Source organism: Oryzias melastigma, linkage group LG3 (assembly GCF_002922805.2).
Source record: "Oryzias melastigma strain HK-1 linkage group LG3, ASM292280v2, whole genome shotgun sequence".
Lineage (NCBI taxonomy): Eukaryota > Metazoa > Chordata > Actinopteri > Beloniformes > Adrianichthyidae > Oryzias > Oryzias melastigma.
The window spans coordinates 4,147,552-4,166,762 of NC_050514.1; the positions used below are offsets into that span (position 1 = coordinate 4,147,552).

The 19,211-nt window shown below is 40.5% G+C and overlaps 1 protein-coding gene across 2 annotated transcripts in view; it reads left to right on the forward strand.

Annotated features, from left to right (window-relative positions):
* The first annotated feature begins 5,408 nt into the window (after nucleotides 1-5,408).
* Nucleotides 5,409-19,211, forward strand: part of kcna4 (potassium voltage-gated channel, shaker-related subfamily, member 4) — an 88,492-nt gene continuing 74,689 nt past the window's right edge. Inside the window, exons 1-2 of one of the 2 annotated variants that reach the window (XR_004949687.1) lie at nucleotides 5,409-6,094; nucleotides 6,196-9,727. Coding sequence is in view for 1 of the 2 variants with exons in the window: in XM_036216888.1 (XP_036072781.1) it covers nucleotides 6,756-8,810 (2,055 nt within the window). In the remaining variant the exon portion in view is untranslated. Of the gene's footprint in view, nucleotides 6,095-6,195; nucleotides 10,233-19,211 lie in introns of those variants that run through there. The other variant, XM_036216888.1, reaches the window with a different exon arrangement.

Genomic DNA, 19,211 nt, shown 5'->3' on the forward strand with positions numbered 1-19,211 from the left:
CAAATAAGTTTGAGAAAAACATTAAAAAACAAAATAAACAAGCAAAAAAAAACAATAAATGAAATAAAAATAATGTGCTGAAAAAATGAATTAACATGAAATAAAAACATGTATCAATACTGTCATGAACTAATATTAAATTGGAAAATAACACTTTCAGATTCTTAAACATTAATTGGTGATCAGTTCTCTTTTGTCGTTGTTGTTTTTGTATTTTTACGGTGGTCTTGTATTTATTTTTACCTAGATAATACAAAAAGCAGCAACACAAAGGACAACTTTGAAAAATCTGATTTGAGATGACTCTAGAAGCTGTATTTGTATCTAACACTGAAACATCACATGGCTGCTTCCCCTCTCTGCATTAGCTTCAGCTGTTTCACGGCCAAAGAGGGACTGGAGTGCATCCCAGCTGTCAGCGGGTAATCAGCGGCCTGCACCCCTGCACCGGCTGCTAGTCCATCACAACATCGCAACTTCATCACCTTTTATTATTACTGACCTCACAACTCCCCCTGGTGCCGGCTGAGGAGCATGCTCAATGAGATGCGCGGGTGATGAATGTGCGGCCAGCAGCCGGCTGCACATGTTCAGCAGGAGAGCTCCTCTGGTGTTTTAAAAAAGAAGTGCTGGAGGACAGCAAGTACCAGTATTGTCTGAACAGCATCATCATTTCTGAAATTTTAGCAAAGTGTGTGATTCTAAGTTGCATTAAAGGGGGCAGAGAAAAAAAGTTTATTCCATTTTAGAAAGAGGTGGTAGAAAAAAAACCCTCTGGAGGAAATTTACAGCCAGAGATTTAGTGAATAACTCTGGAGATGATTAACATTCCTTAGAGGAATATTGGATCTGGAATAACAGGCTGTTCTGTCCTAATTAGAGCGTTTGATTCAAATGTATACTTGAATGAAATAGATTAAAGTCAAATGGCTGCAGCTGCTGATTGTTGTGGATCCCAGCACCGGGCCTGTAGGGGACCTGCAGAAAAACTAATTATCTGCACAATGAAATTCAACCTGGGAGGTTTGAAAGGTACAATGAATGCAGGCTTTTCCCTCTCTCCAAATAAATGTGAGGTGGCAACTGTGTGGATGATCATTAACGGGGACTCAACAGTTATCTGATCAGTTGCTCCTCTGTCTGCCTTTTAGAATTGTGTTCTCTGAAATTAGCAGGTGTGCAAAAACGCAGAGAAAAGTACACTGGGATGCATGTTTTCACAGTGACCTTCCTCTAGTGCAGGGGTGTCAAACTCAATCGCACAAGGGGCTAAAATCCAAAATACACCTTAGGTCGCGAGCAGAACAGAATAAACATTTATTGAACACTATAAAACTACACTTTAAAACTTTAAAACCTTAACTTTAACATCATTATAGAATTGCCAGCAATAATGCTAGTGTGAATGCTGTAAGCTGAATTGGCTGCTGAAAATGCAAGTGCTGATAGCTGAAGATGCTGAAATTGATAGTCAAAATGCTGAAGCTGATAGCTGAAATCGCAGAAGCGAATAGCTGAAAATGCTGAAGCTGATAGCCAACTAAAATATTAGCTAAATGCCAAATTAGCCTAAAAACTGAAAAAAGCCTGAATTAGCCAAAACAGCTAGCATGAAGCTGAAATATTAGTTAAACTCCAAAATAGTCTAGAAAATGTTAGTAAATGCCAAAATAGTTCAGAAAGCTAGCAGAATTTTCGATATTTTATTTATTTTATACTTTAACATCGGGCCATTAATAGCAATAAAATAAAATGATCTGGAGGGCCGGATCCGGCCCCCGGGTCTTGACTTTGACACGTGCTCTGGTGTTTCTGTTACAAGAACAGAAGCAAATGTGACCTACATAAGAAAAAAAATAATAATTTGATGTTTCATAATAAAAACTGCAAACATTCTAAATGTAAACCATTTTAAGTGCTGTTAACCCTTTAACACCTGAGGCGTCACCAGTGAAGCTTAAACACAAAAATCTTTAACACCCTGTAACTTTTCAACCGTTAACAAGATCAACGTAATTCCAGCAGATTTTGAAAGTGAAAAGCGGCTTGATTAGAGAGTTGTGTGTTTAAAAATAAAAAGCTTATTCTAAATGTTAATAGAGTTATTTGAGTTATTGAGCTTTTTTTTCTTCTACATTTTTGATAAAAGAGAAACTGCTGCTTTTATTAGTTTCTAATCAACGGTAAATTTAAAGTCCCCATATAACCATTTTTTAAATAATAATAATAAAAAAAACATTTTCCAGTAGTGTTTTAATTGTGATTATGAAGTATTTAACCAAATCACCCAATCTAAATTTCTTAAAAGCCATTTGTCATGTTAATCTGAAGCCTGCGTCTGCAAAATCTCCTCTGAGGGGGCGTGGCTTTTGAAGCTGAGTGTAGCTGCTCCGTCTCGGGTGCTCCCTTTCTGATTATGGCAGCACTGTGTCTTGCTAGCGTAATTCATCACCGCTGCTTCACAAAAATGTCCAGCTGTATCGTTTTGAGCTGAATGTCAGCTCGTATGAGGAAGTGAAGAGCTTCTAGGACCAAACTTTTATTGATCTACAATCCTTTCCAACTGCGGTCAAATGAGCCGCCGTTCACATTTCCGTGGTCACATCAAGAAGCTCCGTGGAGTCTGGTGGAGATTTTCCAGCGTTCTCAGTCCTGCTACCATAAGTATTGGATGAAACTCACACCAAAAATCCAGTGATGCTGATTTGACCACAGAAATGTGAACGGCGGCTCATTTGACTGCAGTCAATGTGAAGATACCATCTTCTCTTCTCCAGAACCTGAACTAGACACTAGGAACAGATGAGGGTTTAGTGCATGTGCAGCAGAGCTGTTGTGACGTACAAAAGAATAATTAATTCATACAGAGTCTGTCCAAGACAGTTTGACAGATTTAAAAGGAGAAATACTCGGAAATGCAAAAATGAAATTATTTCTTTTTACATTAGTTCTCTTTCATAAGAAAAATGCCACACATAAATGTTAAAAACTTAAAAAACATGATTTTCTTCAGAGGGGGACTTTAAGACGTATAAAAAGTAACCCTTAAAATTAAACGTATGATTCAAAACTCTAAATTGTTATTAGTTCAAGCCTCAGACAGTTAAGTGACAAAAGTGAAGCTTGTAGAGGAGAAAGTGAATAGTGGGTTTATAATGGTTAAGCTTCTAAGAACAAAAGTTGAGGGGATTCAAAGCACACAACTTAAGATATTTACACACTGTGCTAAATGCAGGTTCTTGAATGCACTTTTAGCCCATTGTGTTCACCAGAGGCAATTACCGATGTGTCATTTTCCTCCCTCAGGAAGCATTCTGATTGGCTGAATCAACGCAAACGTGTTAAATCCATATATGGCTAAGGTTTAATTAGCAGTGTTTTTTATGGAAAGTTGCTGCAAAACCGTAAGTGAGGACGGAAGCACTGACTGTATGACCTAATGAACATAGCAGCAAGTGAGGGCTAAAATCTGGTTGGTTAGAAACTTTCATGTGAAAAACTGTCCTATAGCAGCGCAGCCGGGATGTAGCGCTGTGAGAAAAGCTGACTGAACAGTTTAATGATCTAAAATATATTTTGGACAAATATATATGAAAAAACATTTTTCTGTGATTTAGTTACTTATTTTCAGATAATTTTAGGCCTTCACTGAAGGCTTTGAAGGCCCCGTTGGTACGACACTGATGTTCACACTGGACAAGCAGGGAGGGGCTAGAAACTTCCCAGAAGTCTTTGTGAAAAACTAGCGTACATCGATGCTTACTAGATTAGCGGATATAGACCACAATGCATTGCAGTTGAACAATTTCAAACAAAAAAGCATGTTTAAATGTATTCTTTTTAATAAACCATCCACATTTTCACCATCAGAACACAGTGGAGTCATAAATAAATGTCGTGAAATGTTGTATTTATTCGATTTTCACTTCGTGAAATTGGGGACGTCATGTCTGGCATTTAAATAGAAAGAAAAGTAGTGAGCATGTGTCCAAATTAAAATCCAGGATACTATATAGTCCTGCAATACATAGTTTTTTAGTGGTTAGGGGTTAGGGTAGAAATTCGTACACAACCTCAATAACTCGTCCTCCATGATCAAGGGGACGCCATCCATACGCCACTGACCGGGTTCAACTGTCAACGCATTTTTACTTCTCTTCATATATGGATATATGGTTTGGGTTCCCTCAGAGTCACTTTTTTGATAAATTGTTCCAAAAAAGGGATTTTTTTTTCATGATATTAATCGTTTTTCTGACGAAAGAGTTCTTTGTAAAAGTTTTGCATTCCTAAAGGCAATAGTGTATTTTTTCCTATATGTTTCTATAAAGATTCATATAAAGACTCTCGGTACATCACACAGTGAAAAACATCAGGAGTGGCACAGGTTCAGCCCTCTATGTTTCCTCTCTGACAGACATTTGAAATGCACCCAGCTGCCTCTAACCTCTGAACTGCACGTTTACCAGCTATAAAAAGAGATGCTGCACATATGTTTAATACGCAGCAGAACTTCTGATGTCATTCTGGGTCCAGATGTCTCTTGTTGATAATGGTGCACTGAAGTCCCACTCCGATGATCTTTTTCAAATTTGTTCCCAGTGGTCTTCTAGTCATGATTATATTGATTTTAGCCTAAACAAAACAACCTATCTCATTTTCTTGGACATAGTTTCAGCTGTTATTGAGCCAGATACCAGCATAGATGAGGAAAACAAAGATGTGCAGAATGGAGCAGGGCTTGTGGCCTTCCGTTTTAGTTTCACACCTGCAATTCACAGCAGTTTGGAAAAAAATACTCAGAAATGCACATTTGAGCTTAATTATATGTCCTTCATCATAAAAAATACCACAAGAACATGTTAAATATACAATTTTTATCAGTGTGTCTGTAAACTTCCATCAGACTCATCCATCGCTAAATCCAAACGTTTGGAAATGATGTTAAGTCTTTTAAAGGTAGTAAAACGGGGTATTTTTCCTGTTATTTTGAACAACCTGTTGATTCCATTTGCGTCTGTTCAATGATTTGCTCTCCAATATGTTCAGTCTAAAAATATAATAATATATTTCACTCCCATACCAGATGGTGTTCTTTTTTCCCCAATTGAACATCATAGACAAAGTGAGGCTTAATGTTTTTTGCTGTTTACTCAAAGAGGAAACTAATAAATATGCATTCGGCTGTAAAACTCAGTGGGAAATTTGGTTTTGGAGGGTTTTTAAAAGATCTAATTTAAAATGTGTGTTTAATTGGAAAGTTTTTGTGATTTCATTTAAATTCTGCATCGAAGAAAAGGACATCATCTAGGAAAAAAACAGTGAATTCAAATTTCGCGAGGCGCTCTGCTCCGATCACGTGGTTTTGTGAATGAAAAGACCGCGCTGCCACAGTTATTTTCGGGGAGAGGAGCGACGATGAAAAGGGGGGGCTCGGCTGTGAGACTGCAGCACAACGCGCAGTGACGCGCTGCGTCCACTGGGGGAGGACCGAGCGCCGCCTGCGCCCGCTGCGACGCAGGAACCGCTTTCTCACCGAGATTCTCCATCATCACTCAGGATGGGAGGGATGCAGGAGTATAGGTAGGGATACAGAGGCAGACAGACAGACGCATGATGCTCACACTTAGCCGGGGGGTCGTTTCTTCCCCCCCCATCATCAACGCCGTGGTAAACTTTCCCCCCACCCTCCGTTCTTTTTTTGATTGCGCGGAGCTGTCACTAATGCCAACTCCCTATTCGCACACCTGATTCTCCTCCTCCCCCCTTTTTTATTTTTCCCTAAAAGCTGAATGTTGCCTCCATACAGTGAGCGATGCTGCAGGAACGGGGGCTGAAGTGCCAATAGATCCTGTTGAATTGAGACAAGACGTCGAGACGCAGCCCCTAAAAAAAAGTGTCATCTCCAGAGTGCGTCAGAGCACGGATGTATATACTGGATGTGGATTTTGGTCGCTGGCTGGACACGACGAGGGATTTTGGGATGTTAACGTCCAACAATTCCAACAGGAATTTGAGAAAAAAATGTACATCCTCCTCCTCCAGCAGGTTTGTTTTGGCTGTTGAGGCGCTTCGATTTGGCACCTTTTCAGACGTAAGTATGGATGAAAATCCTGTGCGTAATCTTCGATTTTGACGATATTAGCAGTTTCAATGATGATGAAGTTGCATAATGTGCATTCTCTGTTCCCACAGCTTCTGCTGAACACATGAGGAATAAAAGTCCTTCTGCGTAACTGGGAGTCTATAATACATCAGAGAATATTTTTCTACCAATTTCTTTTTACGAAAATGGCACCACGGGGGAGCGATGGACGCATTTGGGCGCAAGCGCCAATCTTTGGGAAATTAACCACCTGATGGGCTCCGGAGAAGCAGCGGACAGACTGCTTTGGTGTAGCTTGTTGACTCGGTGATTTATAATGCTGAGCTTATAGAGGAGGGAGGCTGCAACTTTTGTCAGAGCGCCTGCGTAACAGGCGATTGCGCCGGCCTTGGATTAATTTTTTTCCCTTTTTTGTGATGCTAATGATGTCATGTAATCCAACATGAGAAGATGGGGTTTCAGACCCCCCTTATCTGTGAGGAGCTTCCCTGAACCTGAAGCAGACTGATGTTTCTTGAGCTGACTGGTTGATCGGAACGGTTCATGCCTTATTCGCCCTCCCTGCGCGCGCCGGGCTCCAACTTTTTCTCCTCTGCTGTGCGTCCACATCACCTTGAGGCGGTTTCTATAGCGCCCAGACAGACTTAAGATGGAGTTTGCCATGGTGGGCGCGGACGGCGGGTGCAACAGTCACTTGCCATACGGGTATGCCCAAGCGCGGGCGCGTGAGAGGGAGCGCGAGCGAGAGCGCCAGGCGGCTCAGTCCAGAGCGGCCGCGGCTGCGGCGGCGACCGAGGGGGGTTCTGCTGCGGAGGGAGGAGGAGGAGGAGGAGGCCACGGAGGGGGGTCCATCTCCACCACCACCACCTCCTCGAGCGCTCATCTCCTTAACAACCGCCAGCATCAGTCTCGCGCCGCCTCCTCCTCCATCAGCGGCGGCGGCACCGCCTCGCGCCCCTCCTCCTCCTCCTCCTCCACCTCCTCCTGGCACCAGCAGGAGCCCGAGCAGCAGCAGAGAGTTCTCAGAGAGCGGAAAAAGCAGCGCGGCGTCGGACGGTGGAGACGCAACCGGGCGACTCTCGGCGGAGACTTGCGCCACTCGGAGCTGGCGCTGCTCGGATCGGAGGAGGACATCATGATAGAGGAGGAGGAGGAAGAGGAGGAAGCAGAGGAGGAGGAGGAGCAGCGGCAGCAGGGGGGCCGGGGAGACAAGAGCTTTCTGTGCAACATGGATGAGGATGAGGAGACCGTGTCCATCACGGACAGGCGCCCCCAGTCCGGCTACGAGAGCGCCTACAGCGAGTGCGGCGGCTGCTGCGAGAGGGTCGTCATCAACGTTTCAGGTCTGAAGTTTGAAACTCAGCTGAAGACTCTGACTCAGTTCCCTGACACTCTGCTGGGAGACCCCGACAAGCGCATCCGATACTTCGACCCGCTCAGGAACGAGTACTTCTTCGACCGGAACCGGCCGAGCTTCGACGCCATCCTCTACTACTATCAGTCGGGGGGGAGGCTAAAAAGACCCGTCAACGTGCCGTTCGACATCTTCTCCGAGGAGGTGAAGTTCTACGAACTCGGGGAGGAGGCGATCCTGAAGTTTCGGGAGGACGAGGGCTTCGTGAAGGAGGAGGAGAAGCCCCTGCCGGAGGACGAGTTCAAGCGTCAGATCTGGCTGCTGTTCGAGTACCCGGAGAGCTCCAGCCCGGCCCGGGGCATCGCCGTGGTGTCCGTGCTGGTCATCGTCATCTCCATCGTCATCTTCTGCCTGGAGACGCTGCCGGAGTTCAGGGATGAGAAGGAGTACCTGCAGCCGCGCCACAACTCCTCCGAGCCCGACCACGGCTTCACGCCCTTCAACGACCCCTTCTTCATCGTGGAGACCGTCTGCATCATCTGGTTCTCCTTTGAGATCATAGTTCGCTTCTTCGCGTGCCCCAGCAAGACCGCTTTCTTCAAAAACATCATGAACTCCATAGACATTGTCTCCATTTTGCCTTACTTCATCACCCTCGGTACGGACCTGGCGCAGCACCAGGGCAACGGCCAGCAGGCCATGAGTTTCGCCATCCTGAGAATAATCCGCCTCGTGCGGGTGTTCCGCATCTTCAAGCTGTCCCGCCACTCCAAGGGGCTGCAAATCCTGGGTCACACCCTGCGCGCCAGCATGCGGGAGCTGGCGCTGCTCATCTTCTTCCTGGTCATTGGGGTCATCCTCTTCTCCAGCGCGGTGTACTTCGCCGAAGCGGACGAGCCCACCTCCCAGTTCACGAGCATCCCCGACGCGTTCTGGTGGGCCGTGGTCACCATGACGACGGTGGGCTACGGGGACATGAAGCCCATCACCGTCGGGGGGAAGATAGTGGGCTCCCTGTGCGCCATCGCGGGCGTGTTGACCATCGCGCTCCCGGTGCCTGTCATCGTGTCCAACTTCAACTACTTCTACCACAGGGAGACCGACAACGAGGACCAGACGCCCGTGGTGGAGAGCATGCCTCCGGGGTGCCCGTATTTCCCCGACTTTCTAAGGAAGTTCAAAGGCTCGCCCTCGGGCTCCTCGCTCGGGGACAAAGCGGAGTACATGGAGATGGAGGAAGGGGTGACGGAATCGCTCTGCGGGCTGGACAAAAGCCCCAGTAAAGGAAACGGCACAGACATAAGCAGGAAAAACAGCACTAACTCTAAATCTATTCAGACAGACGTGTGATTTTTTTCTCCTCTTTTTTTGCCCAACATCAGGTGACTACCACTTTTACGCAACTTTTACGCACCGTCCAAACTCCCCAAAACGCACACATCTATCCATCCATTCCATATTTTTTTTCTTAACACCAACATATAGATTCATCTGAGCTGTGCGGGCTTCCAAATAAAAAAAGTCAAATTCCACAGAAGAGACAGGCTATGCATTCGCACTTTATAAGTTTTTCTGTCACATCCGAGGGGTAGGGACGATCGGTTTGCTGTTATGCAATAAAAGTTATCATTTGTTTGCACTAAAGTAGTATTTGCGCTGGAGGTTCCTATAGAGACAGAAAACTGTAGGCCATGCAGATGGCAAAATTTTAGGCATAACATTGCTTGAAATAACGCTCCAAAAACCCAAAGTGAGCATAGAAAAAAAGCTTGCCGGTTTAACTGGACTCCATACAAGAAAAAAAGGCAAGACGTAATTTTATCTGCTCCAACACTTAAAATATAAACGTATATTCAGAATTGATATATATCTTTTTCAGGAGGTATTCCTTTAAAGAGTCAGGGCTACAAAGACATATATCCCCTTCCTATCCAGAACCAAACAAAATCCTCACCATGAAAAGAGTTAAGCACATGCATCATCATTCATGGCTGGAGAAATGACTCGCCGCAGGTCATATGGACGTTTTTGGAGCTTTGGCATCAACAATTTATTTTTTATTTATTTTTATTTTTTCCTCCACTCTCATTTAAATCACCTCAAAATGACAATATCCCTTTACACGGACGAAGATGGAAGGTTATAGCAAAAACGACTGTTGTGGAAAATTCTTCAAAGGAGAGTTTTACGCGCAATTCCTTTTTTCTCAAGTCAATGCACAAGCGTACATGGCTCAGAAAACCAGCGGGATAAGGATGTCTTCCAAGGTATGTGGCTTTTTTTTCAATTTTAATTTTTTTCCTCCTGTTTTATTGACACAAAAACCCTGAAAACAGGCCACCACGTGAAGAAATTCCATGCATTCGTTACCTTCTAGCCCTCAGATGCATCTCTACTACTTCGGTTATCTCTTAGACCAAAAAAATGACGCATGGATGCGCGTGCGTAACCGTGCGTAAAACACGATATGAACGCTGGACGACTATGACGCACATTCCTGCCAGCATCAGTTAATGTTTCTCCTGTGCAAGTTTACAGCTACCCTCAAAGCTCATTTGCAACAGTATCACCGCGGTTTTCATTAATGGTGGGGGCAATTATTTCATCCATGAGGACATCAGAAGAACGAGTCCATGAAGCTTTGGTAAAAAAGATTAAAAAGCAGCAATTCTGCAGCACAATCTGACCACAATTTCTTATGGAAGAGCATAATTTATTCTGTCTGTTTTTAAGAAGTTTGTCAGATTCCCTGTTGCATTTTTGTCAAAAGTAACACAAAATGTAATTTAATGAAATTTAGATTAAACTTGCTGAGAGTATTCTGGCTCTTCAAAATAAAAGTGGACAAAAAATAAGGTTGTCTTCCAACAGAAATGCTGTTTTAGCATTTTATTAACATAACTGGATAAATTACTTTGTGTTCAATCATGTGTGCAGTGGCGGAGCTAGAACCTTTTATATGGAGGGGCAGGACGAGGGGCGGGGGTGTAGAAGGGTGGCAAATGAGAAATGAATGAAAAGATCCAACTGTTTTGTTATTGTTATTCATATCAAAACAGCATTTTGTTTAGCTGAGGTGCTATAGATTTATACTGAAAGAAGCTTTTAATAATGATTTTTAAAAAATCTTTGTCAATAATGATTCTAATATTGACTCAAAAATTGGGGGGAGGAGGCTTTTTGCTGGGGGTGCAGCTTTCCCTGTAGCTCTGCCCCTGAATGTGTGTGATTATTGTGTAAGAAAAGAGGGGAGAGACACTATGTGTGTGTGTGTTTGCAGGATTTTGGCACAAGTGGGATGTTTTTACAACCGTCTGCTGAAGCAGAAACGTTTCTCTCTGAGCTTCAGCCAAAGAAGAACTCTCTTGACAACAGTTAGTTCCTTTGTGGTCAAATATTTCTAGCTTGTTGGAACTTTTAAACTTTTAGTGCTCTTCATTCTTGAATTATTAGTGAAATAAGAGTAGTTTTAAACAAGGAAAAAGTTACAACATAATGGATTCTGAATCAGATAAAAAGAGGGTTACGTCATGCAGTCGTACTCTAAAGCTGAATCGGAATTGCTTCCCTATCCCTACATTTATCCCTCCAAACAAAGAGATATGGAAAACAGTGGCTATGTCCAAATTCCTGTCCTAATCCTTAACTACCAAAAATGATATAGTGCCTAGCATTTAAAAAGCAATTCAGAAACCACACTCACTGCTTTACTTTTGTTTTTCTAAACGCTGAATATGACATCACCGATTTCAAGAAGTGAAAATCAAATCAATATGAACATTTCACTATGTTTATTTGTGATTCCACTGTGTTCTGATGATGAAAATGCGGATGGTTTAGTAAAAAATTACATTTAAACATGTTGGTTGTTTTTTCGCAAAAATTGTTAGACCGCAAAACATTATGGTTTACTAATGTAGTGAGAATTGATGCACGCACATTTTTTTGCAGACTTCTGGGAAATATCTTTTGCACTCAATTTTGGAATAGTAGATTTAGACAGCACTAGAAAATTGCAAATGCACTATATAGTGAGTAGGGAAGGAATTCTGACATAGCCAGTGTCTTCAAATGTGGGCGATGCTACCACTTGATGATGTCATCAACAGTCGCTGGTTGTTTACGTTAGCATGTAGCTGCCAGCACTCGGAAAATACGTACAAAATCAGTTTTATAACTTAAAAAAAGTAATGCTAAATCAAAAAGTCATTACTTACATTTAAATGCAAACTTCTGTGCTTCAGAGCACTCATACATGAAGAAATGTAGTTCTCCCAATCATCCTGCAGGTGGAGGGATAGCCAGTCCAAACTCTCTACAGATCCTCCTTAAAAAAACATTTTCGTACTCCGCTACAGCTTCAAATGCCCCTACAGTTGGAGGAAAAGGGAGGAGCTAGAAGGGTAGGGAAGCAATTGCATCCCTCAAAGAAATGAAGTATGGTTAATTTTGGATGCCACTGTAAAAATAACAACACACGTGTTGAGTTTCACCTCCAAAAAACTCGACAAAAACAAAAGAATAAACAGAAATTGACCACCTGGTTTCAAAATATGCAAGTAGGCAGGAAGCTCATTTTGGAAAAGCGTGGCAATGATTTATACCGTATGTTGCAAAAAGTGGAGAAAGCATTTGTTACTGTCAAAAAGTTGAAAAACTTAAGTACAGGCCCTGCAGTACTTTGCAGTTCTTTGATGCCAAAAGGCTCCGTCTGTAATGTCAAGAGCCAGCACGTTCCTTCCACTAAAGTGGACCCGTGCATCCATCAGTGCCTCTCAGCCGACAGTCAAAGCATCAGTGTATTGTAGTCTATAGTGATGAGTTTTTCACTCATACCATACCTGATTCCACACAAGCCTTAACGCTCACGGTGAGCGCTGTGTGGCTCATGGGAAGACACAATTGAAAGTGTTCTTTAATCAGTGTGCGGGTTGGATGCTTTCTGAGGCTTGTGGCTGCTGACTGGACTGTGAACACCGCCTGTATCATCTTCAGCCACAGGCGCTGGGTGATTCTGACTGTTCATGGCGTTCCGTTGTCACGTGTGGGCTCAAGCTTTGCAGCGTAAATGTAAAACATATGGCTGGGCCGTGTGACAAAGTGAGAGTTATTTAGGGTTGTTTCACGAAAAGGTATTCAGTGTCCGTCCAAGGACACAGAGAAGAGGAGGAGAAAAAAAGCAGCTGGGTAGCAAAAATGTCTGGCTAAATTTTATAGTAAAAGATAATTTTTTAAATTATAATTTTAAGTATCTGGCTAAACAAAAACCTGGACTAAGCTTTACTTATTGTGAAAATGTGACACTAGTCTACATTTTTTTGTGACTGAAATAAAAGAGCACTTTGACAAGATTCTCCAGTGGTCTTTTAATTATGATGTTGTTTTTAACCAAAATAAGAAAAAAAAACTGTGTTGTTTTCTAGGACATAGTTTCTGCAGAGTGGAGTGCTCATTAGAAATTTGCCTTGGAGTTGTGGGCAGGACCATTGATATGGACCCTTTTGCTTACCGTTACTGAGATGTACGGTACACTTTCTCCTGCTAGCTTACAGCCACTCACACCCCTAACTTAACATTACCTGTGCTACAAGAATCAATATTGGAGCTATCCAGCCTTGAGCCAGGTACCAGTTCAGACGAGTGGATGCATCAGACTACATCACAAATACTATATTTTTTTTAACAGAGTTTTTTGGTTTGCTCCTGTATTAAGATCCCCAAGACACAATTTTAAACTGAGTGGGTCTTTTTGAAAGTTTTTATAAATTTGCTAAAGCAAACTAGCTCCAGATCATAAATTAAATACAATTATGACACAAAGATACTTGTCTGAATTACAGTTTATTTCTTTTTATAAACTAAATCAGTCATAGTAATATTTGCAGAGCAGCGCTGGCTTTGATTTGAAATAATTTTTTATGAAAAGTCATATATTATCAAACTAAGAAAACGCAGCCAAACATAATGAGAAAAATAAACCATGTAAAGGTCACTGGCTGGCTTATTTTTGGCATAAATATTCATTGGTTTAAAAAAAAGTCATATTTTCAGACCTTTGATCTATAGTACTTTACTTTAGCTGCACATAGACTCCAGAATGAAGTGTAGAGGTCACATCTGTACTGTACCAAGACCCCAAAGGCTTGGTGAAAGTAATTTACTTTTTAAAGTTCAGTTTTAAACTGGGAGAGTGACATAACAATATAGAACAGTCACACGTGGCTCATTAACATAGAGAGGTACCCAAGCAGTGGTTAGGGAAGGCTTTAATTATCACCTGCTATTAAGTATTATCAGTCTTGCTGAAATAAATGATTTATTGTGTGAATGCTTTATAGCATTCTCACACAGTGACTCTCCTGCTCTTTTCCATATGTTTTTCGGCACGTAAAAACTCAATCACACTTTCAGCGATTTTAGCAATCTTGGTATTAAAATCTTCACCTCGTTCAGGACATTACTGCCTATACTTTTGGTATTTATAAACTTTAAAGTTTTTGAAATTATGAGAAAAATATGCTCCGTAGGAAATGAATGACAAATTGCTCAAAACCTTCAAAAGGTTTGTGCATTATGAAATTTGGAAAATTCTGCATAGTTTCAGCTACAGACACCATTCAAACTTTAAAATGTTCATCAACTACTAGGTTTTTTTGGGATAATTTTTAATTTAGCTTTTCATTTAGTGACATGCTACCTGTTTTTGGGAAATTTCAACATTTTTTTAGGCTTATTTTGAGTTCACCTAATATTTAATCATTATGCTAGCTGTTTTTTCAATTAGACTTTTTTCCCTTTTATTTGGCTAATTTTGAGTTTAGCAAATATTTTAACATTATGCTATCTTTTTAGTCAAAATTAGACTTTTTGAAGTTCTTTAGGCAAATTTTGAGGTTAGCTAATATTTTAGCATTATGCTAGCTGTTTTTGTCAAAATTAAACTTTTATATGTTCTTTAGGCAAATTTTGAGTTTAGCTAATATTTAATCAATATGCTAGCTGTTTTTTCAATTAGAATTTTTTCCATTTTATTTGGCTAATTTTGAGTTTAGATATTATTTTTACATTATGCTAGCTGTTTTGGCAAAAAAAAAAAAATGTATTTTTTTTAAAGTTTTTTAGCCAAATTAGGATTTAGCTAATATTTTGGCAAGCTTTCAGATTCAGCGTTTTAAGCTATCGGCTTTGGCATTTTCCGTGGCCACATTCATCTTACAGCATTCACACTGGCATTATTCCAGACAGTGCTATAAATCTAGTTTGCATTTATTTTCTGGATGAAGGTTTATTAATATTGTTTGATATTTTTGAGCTAGTGCGGCTCCTTTAATGTAATGAAGGGAATTCTCCAAATAACTCAAGGTCTAAAGAGGCATTGCATGTGCAAACTAACATGTCAAAGTCATTAACAAGAACCAACACCTTAGAAAAGTTTGCCTGTCACCTAATTAAACTGCCAGCATGCTACAGTCCTCTGTTTTGTGACTCCTTCAGTCTGCAACGACCTGCTCTGCATAACAGACGGCAAATTTGTGCTGACAACCATAGGTCAAAGTCACGGCTGACCCTGCTGAAAAATGGCCCATTTGGCTTTTCAGAAAATGAGTCTCACCTGAAGCACAGACGTTCATCCATCTTCTACATCTGTTGGTACGTGCTCAGGGTCACCAAAAGCTGGTCCCGTCCCTGAAGACACCAAAACAAGCTGACCGTAGTCTGAAGGAGATGCATCTATAACTGATAATATGTTAGCACTGTAAATCCTTCAAAAATGACAAGGAGGCTGTTTTAGTGGCCCGAGAACTCACTGATACTGTCATTTTGTTATATTATGCAGGTGTGCTGAATTAAGTTAATCTGCAATTACGATACTGACACTTCAGCTTATTATAGAACATGTTATCAATATCATTAACCTGTGACTTTAAAGGTTAATGGACACCTCAGTGTGATAACTCCCAGACTAAATCATACTCATCATTATAAATATGAAATGCAAATTGTCGGCATGTATTGATGATGACATAGCAGCTTAAACTGGGTTTTCTGTTTGAATTTCTCAAATGAAACTGAGCCAGAACATTGACATGTTCATCTCTGGTTGTAATTGTGACATGGAGGAGCAGATTGTTGCAAGATGACCACAGAGCAGAGGTAGTTATAAGTTCAAGGCTGGTCACAAGGATAAATGACAAATTCAGACTCTGAAGCAGAGGTGGGTCAAAATTCCAAAAATTGTACTCAAGTAACATTAGTGTTACCTAGAAACAAGGTCAGTCTAAAGTTACGTTCACACCCTCTTCAGCAACTTGTGTTCAAGTGGCCACTTCCAATAAAAAGTCTAGGTAAACTCAAATAAAGGTGGAATGTGGGCTTCTGTGTTTAAAGCTCTTGCATACACTCATAGCTACACAAGTTTTATGACCTGTTTTGGGCTCTATGTACAAAACCTGTGGCCATTAAACACATATTGCCAGTTTGATCAGATTTTTAATTTGAAATGGTTTATTTAAAGCAATCAAAGCAAGAATAATGCATATGTAATACAATCAACAGAAGTCTACATCCGTACAAAGAGATGTCAGACATGGGATAGCTAGGCATCAAATGATAGATCGCTTGAAAGGTATAAGGAGGAAGCGAACTTATATGATCCCACCCTGGCTCTACCTTACCATTTTCTTTACATAAATTATCATTATCCAGTTCAGTTAAACCAGATCAAACTTTGACCAATCAGGGATTCAGATGTGGTGGTGATGTATGGATTTGGCTAAATAAAGATAAACCAAAGCCACTCTCCTGACATGATAGTAATCCATATCTGCCATTGCAAGGACGCTAGCAATGAACCATATTGTTTCAGTTTTGCGCCCCAATCACAAGATTTGCATCACTTTGACACTCACAACAAGCCTCTTCTAACTGTATGTGTTACTATCTAGTAAATAGTAGTATGGTGACACAGTTGGTAAAACAGAAAGTAGTTAAATAGTTAGTAAAAAAAAAAAAAATTGAGCCCCTCCCTGCTTGTCCAGTGTGAACACCATGGGTGTTTATGAACACATCCAATTTCTCCGACTTTAACCGGTAAAACCAGCCAAAAAGTGCATAAAAAAGAAGAAAAAAATCGTATATAAGTCCTTCTTTCCATCTTGAAAGAGAAATCATAATAATGGAATAGAAAACACTATATATATATATATATATATATACTGTATGTTGACATTGGGAGTGGGGTAATTTGGACCCCACAAGACAGTGCACTGAACTTTTTGTTTAATGATTTTTGATTTTCACTGGTGTTCGTGGAAGACATGAAATCTTGTCCACCTTCATCCGCATTTGTCGTGGGATGATAACATGCCAATGTAAGGCTGGGGTCAAGTGGTATCAGTCTGTTTTTTTTACATGTTGCAAACAAAGTTGGAAGATATAGATATTGTTATTACAATAAAGCCGCTAATGTGACTTATGTGTAGGCCTACTAGTGTCAGACTTGTTTACAAGGTAGAAAGTTAGCATAGTTACAGTAACGTTCATTTTAGGAGTTACAGGTATTGTCAATATGCTAATGTGGCTAACGTTACTAATGTGGCTAAAATGTTGCGGTGTCTGTCTTTGATTTTTTCAAGTGTTACATAGAAGTTTGGGAGTTAGCATAGTCACAGTAACGTTCATTTTAGGAATTACAGGTATTGTGAATATGCTATGTCTGTGTTGCAAACAAGGTTGGAAGCTGCAGGTATTGCGAATACGCTAACATGGCTAATGTGCAGCATGTTAAAAACAAGTTCTAGAATTACTGTGAATGGATTTGATCAAATCTGACTGACTTATCTCTGACTCTTTTGTCTTGCTTAACGCACCTCATAGTTGGGTGCATCTTATATATGACACAACTACAAAAACAAATTATAGTGCAGAAAATACGGTGCATAAAAAATATTCTTCCGTTTTTGTTTTTTTTTTTTTACCGTTCAAGGCAATGCTAAATTAAGTGGAGTCTTGGATTCAATGGTACACTTTGAATTAGTGAACTACAGCATTAAGGGGTTGGTTAATGATGCTTTGGGATGTGTGTTGGTGCAGCTTCATCAGACCAGTTAAAAATTGATTCAAATTTTTACTATTAAACTTCCAAGGCAGGTGTTTATAATTTTTGCTTTTTTGAATTATGTGAAAAGAAATGTCAGGTAACAGTGGAAGTTCCACTAAAGCTCCTCTTTACATAAGTAATGTTCTTCTTATCTTTTTGTTGTAGTTCATCAGAAAATCAGACAACGTGCGTGGTATCACACTCGTGTGAGAAAGACAAAGTGTTGCACTGTGACTTTTCTGTCTTCGCTGCACTTCAGTGAGGTGCTCAGATAAGTAAGGCCATTCATCACCAAGATGAACATCTCACTGTGGTCAGAAAAAGAACTTGCAGAACATTTTACTGTGGGACAGGCTAGCTTTTATGTTGTCTCAAATGGATATTAAAGAAGCTCTTGTTCAGAAATTGCAATTCATAATAGATAAACTATCTCCGCTGTTTGCCTTTTTGTTTAGTTTCTTTACTGTCTGGTCGTATAAAAATGCCTTAGTGGTTTAGCCGGATTTTTCTAAAACTTGTCAAAAGATTACTGCAAGCTAAAAGCTTTGGTTATCTGATTCTATCTACAAAACACCGAGTGACAAAGTACACTTTTAAACTTTTCTCTGTCTCCTTCAGCTGCCACTTTGATCAGGATGCAACCCGCTGTTAGTTCAGCATCGCTTACTATCTCGCCTTTACAATCAGTGAAAAGCAGTGTTGGTTCTTTCCAAAAACATGACAATTTACAGCGACAAGTACCAGCATTTTTGTGACCAAATAAACCTTCAGATATGGACTAAAATAATAGTTCTTAAAGCAAAAAAAAAAAAAGTCTATTTTTTTTTTTTTTGCTTTGAAAAAAGCGAATAGATGGTACTTTTCAGCATGGAATGTGGTTGTGAGACCAAAATGCGATGGACTAATGGCGGACATAACAAACACCTAAAAAATTATTTAAATCAAAGCCAAAAGTGACAACAAAACTAAAAAAAACAACTTGACCTATACTTGATAGAGAATCTCTGCTGAAAGCACAACTTTAAAACACAAAAGATAATTTAACAAACAGGAAGTTGATGTGATGATAAGAGACTCAAAACTGCTGTGCCAGTCAACTTGGAGAAACCATAACAAAAACTAAAAGATAATCTAATACATTTGTTTATACATTTTACAAGTGTGAGGGGAAAAAATGTGTTTTTAAAGGAGCCAGGTTCTTCAGCTCATAAAATTAGTCAACTCCTCTTTTTTTTTTTTTTTTGCCACATCATGCTGTTAAACCCTGGCGAGGCCAACTGGTGCAACCCCAGATCATACCATGCTCCCCACAGGTTACACATCAGACATGAGAGGTGCACCCCTTCATCTGCCTCTGCTTTAGCCCCAGTGTGTTTACAGGAAAGGGCAAGTCTGGATGAGATTTTTTTTTTTTTTTTGCCACAACGGCATGTCTATGCTCCTCCTACAACCTGAGGATTTGGTCTTCTAACTAAGTGGTGTTATTAGGGATTCACATGCATTCATACTGAAAGTTCTGTGATTTATTTATCTGATTAGATGTCATTGAAGTGATCTAATTATTAAAAAAAAACACTTTTAAGAGTAAGATGTAGGGTTTGCAACTTTTAAAGTCCTACTCCATCTATATTTGTGTCTATTGCAAAGTCGTT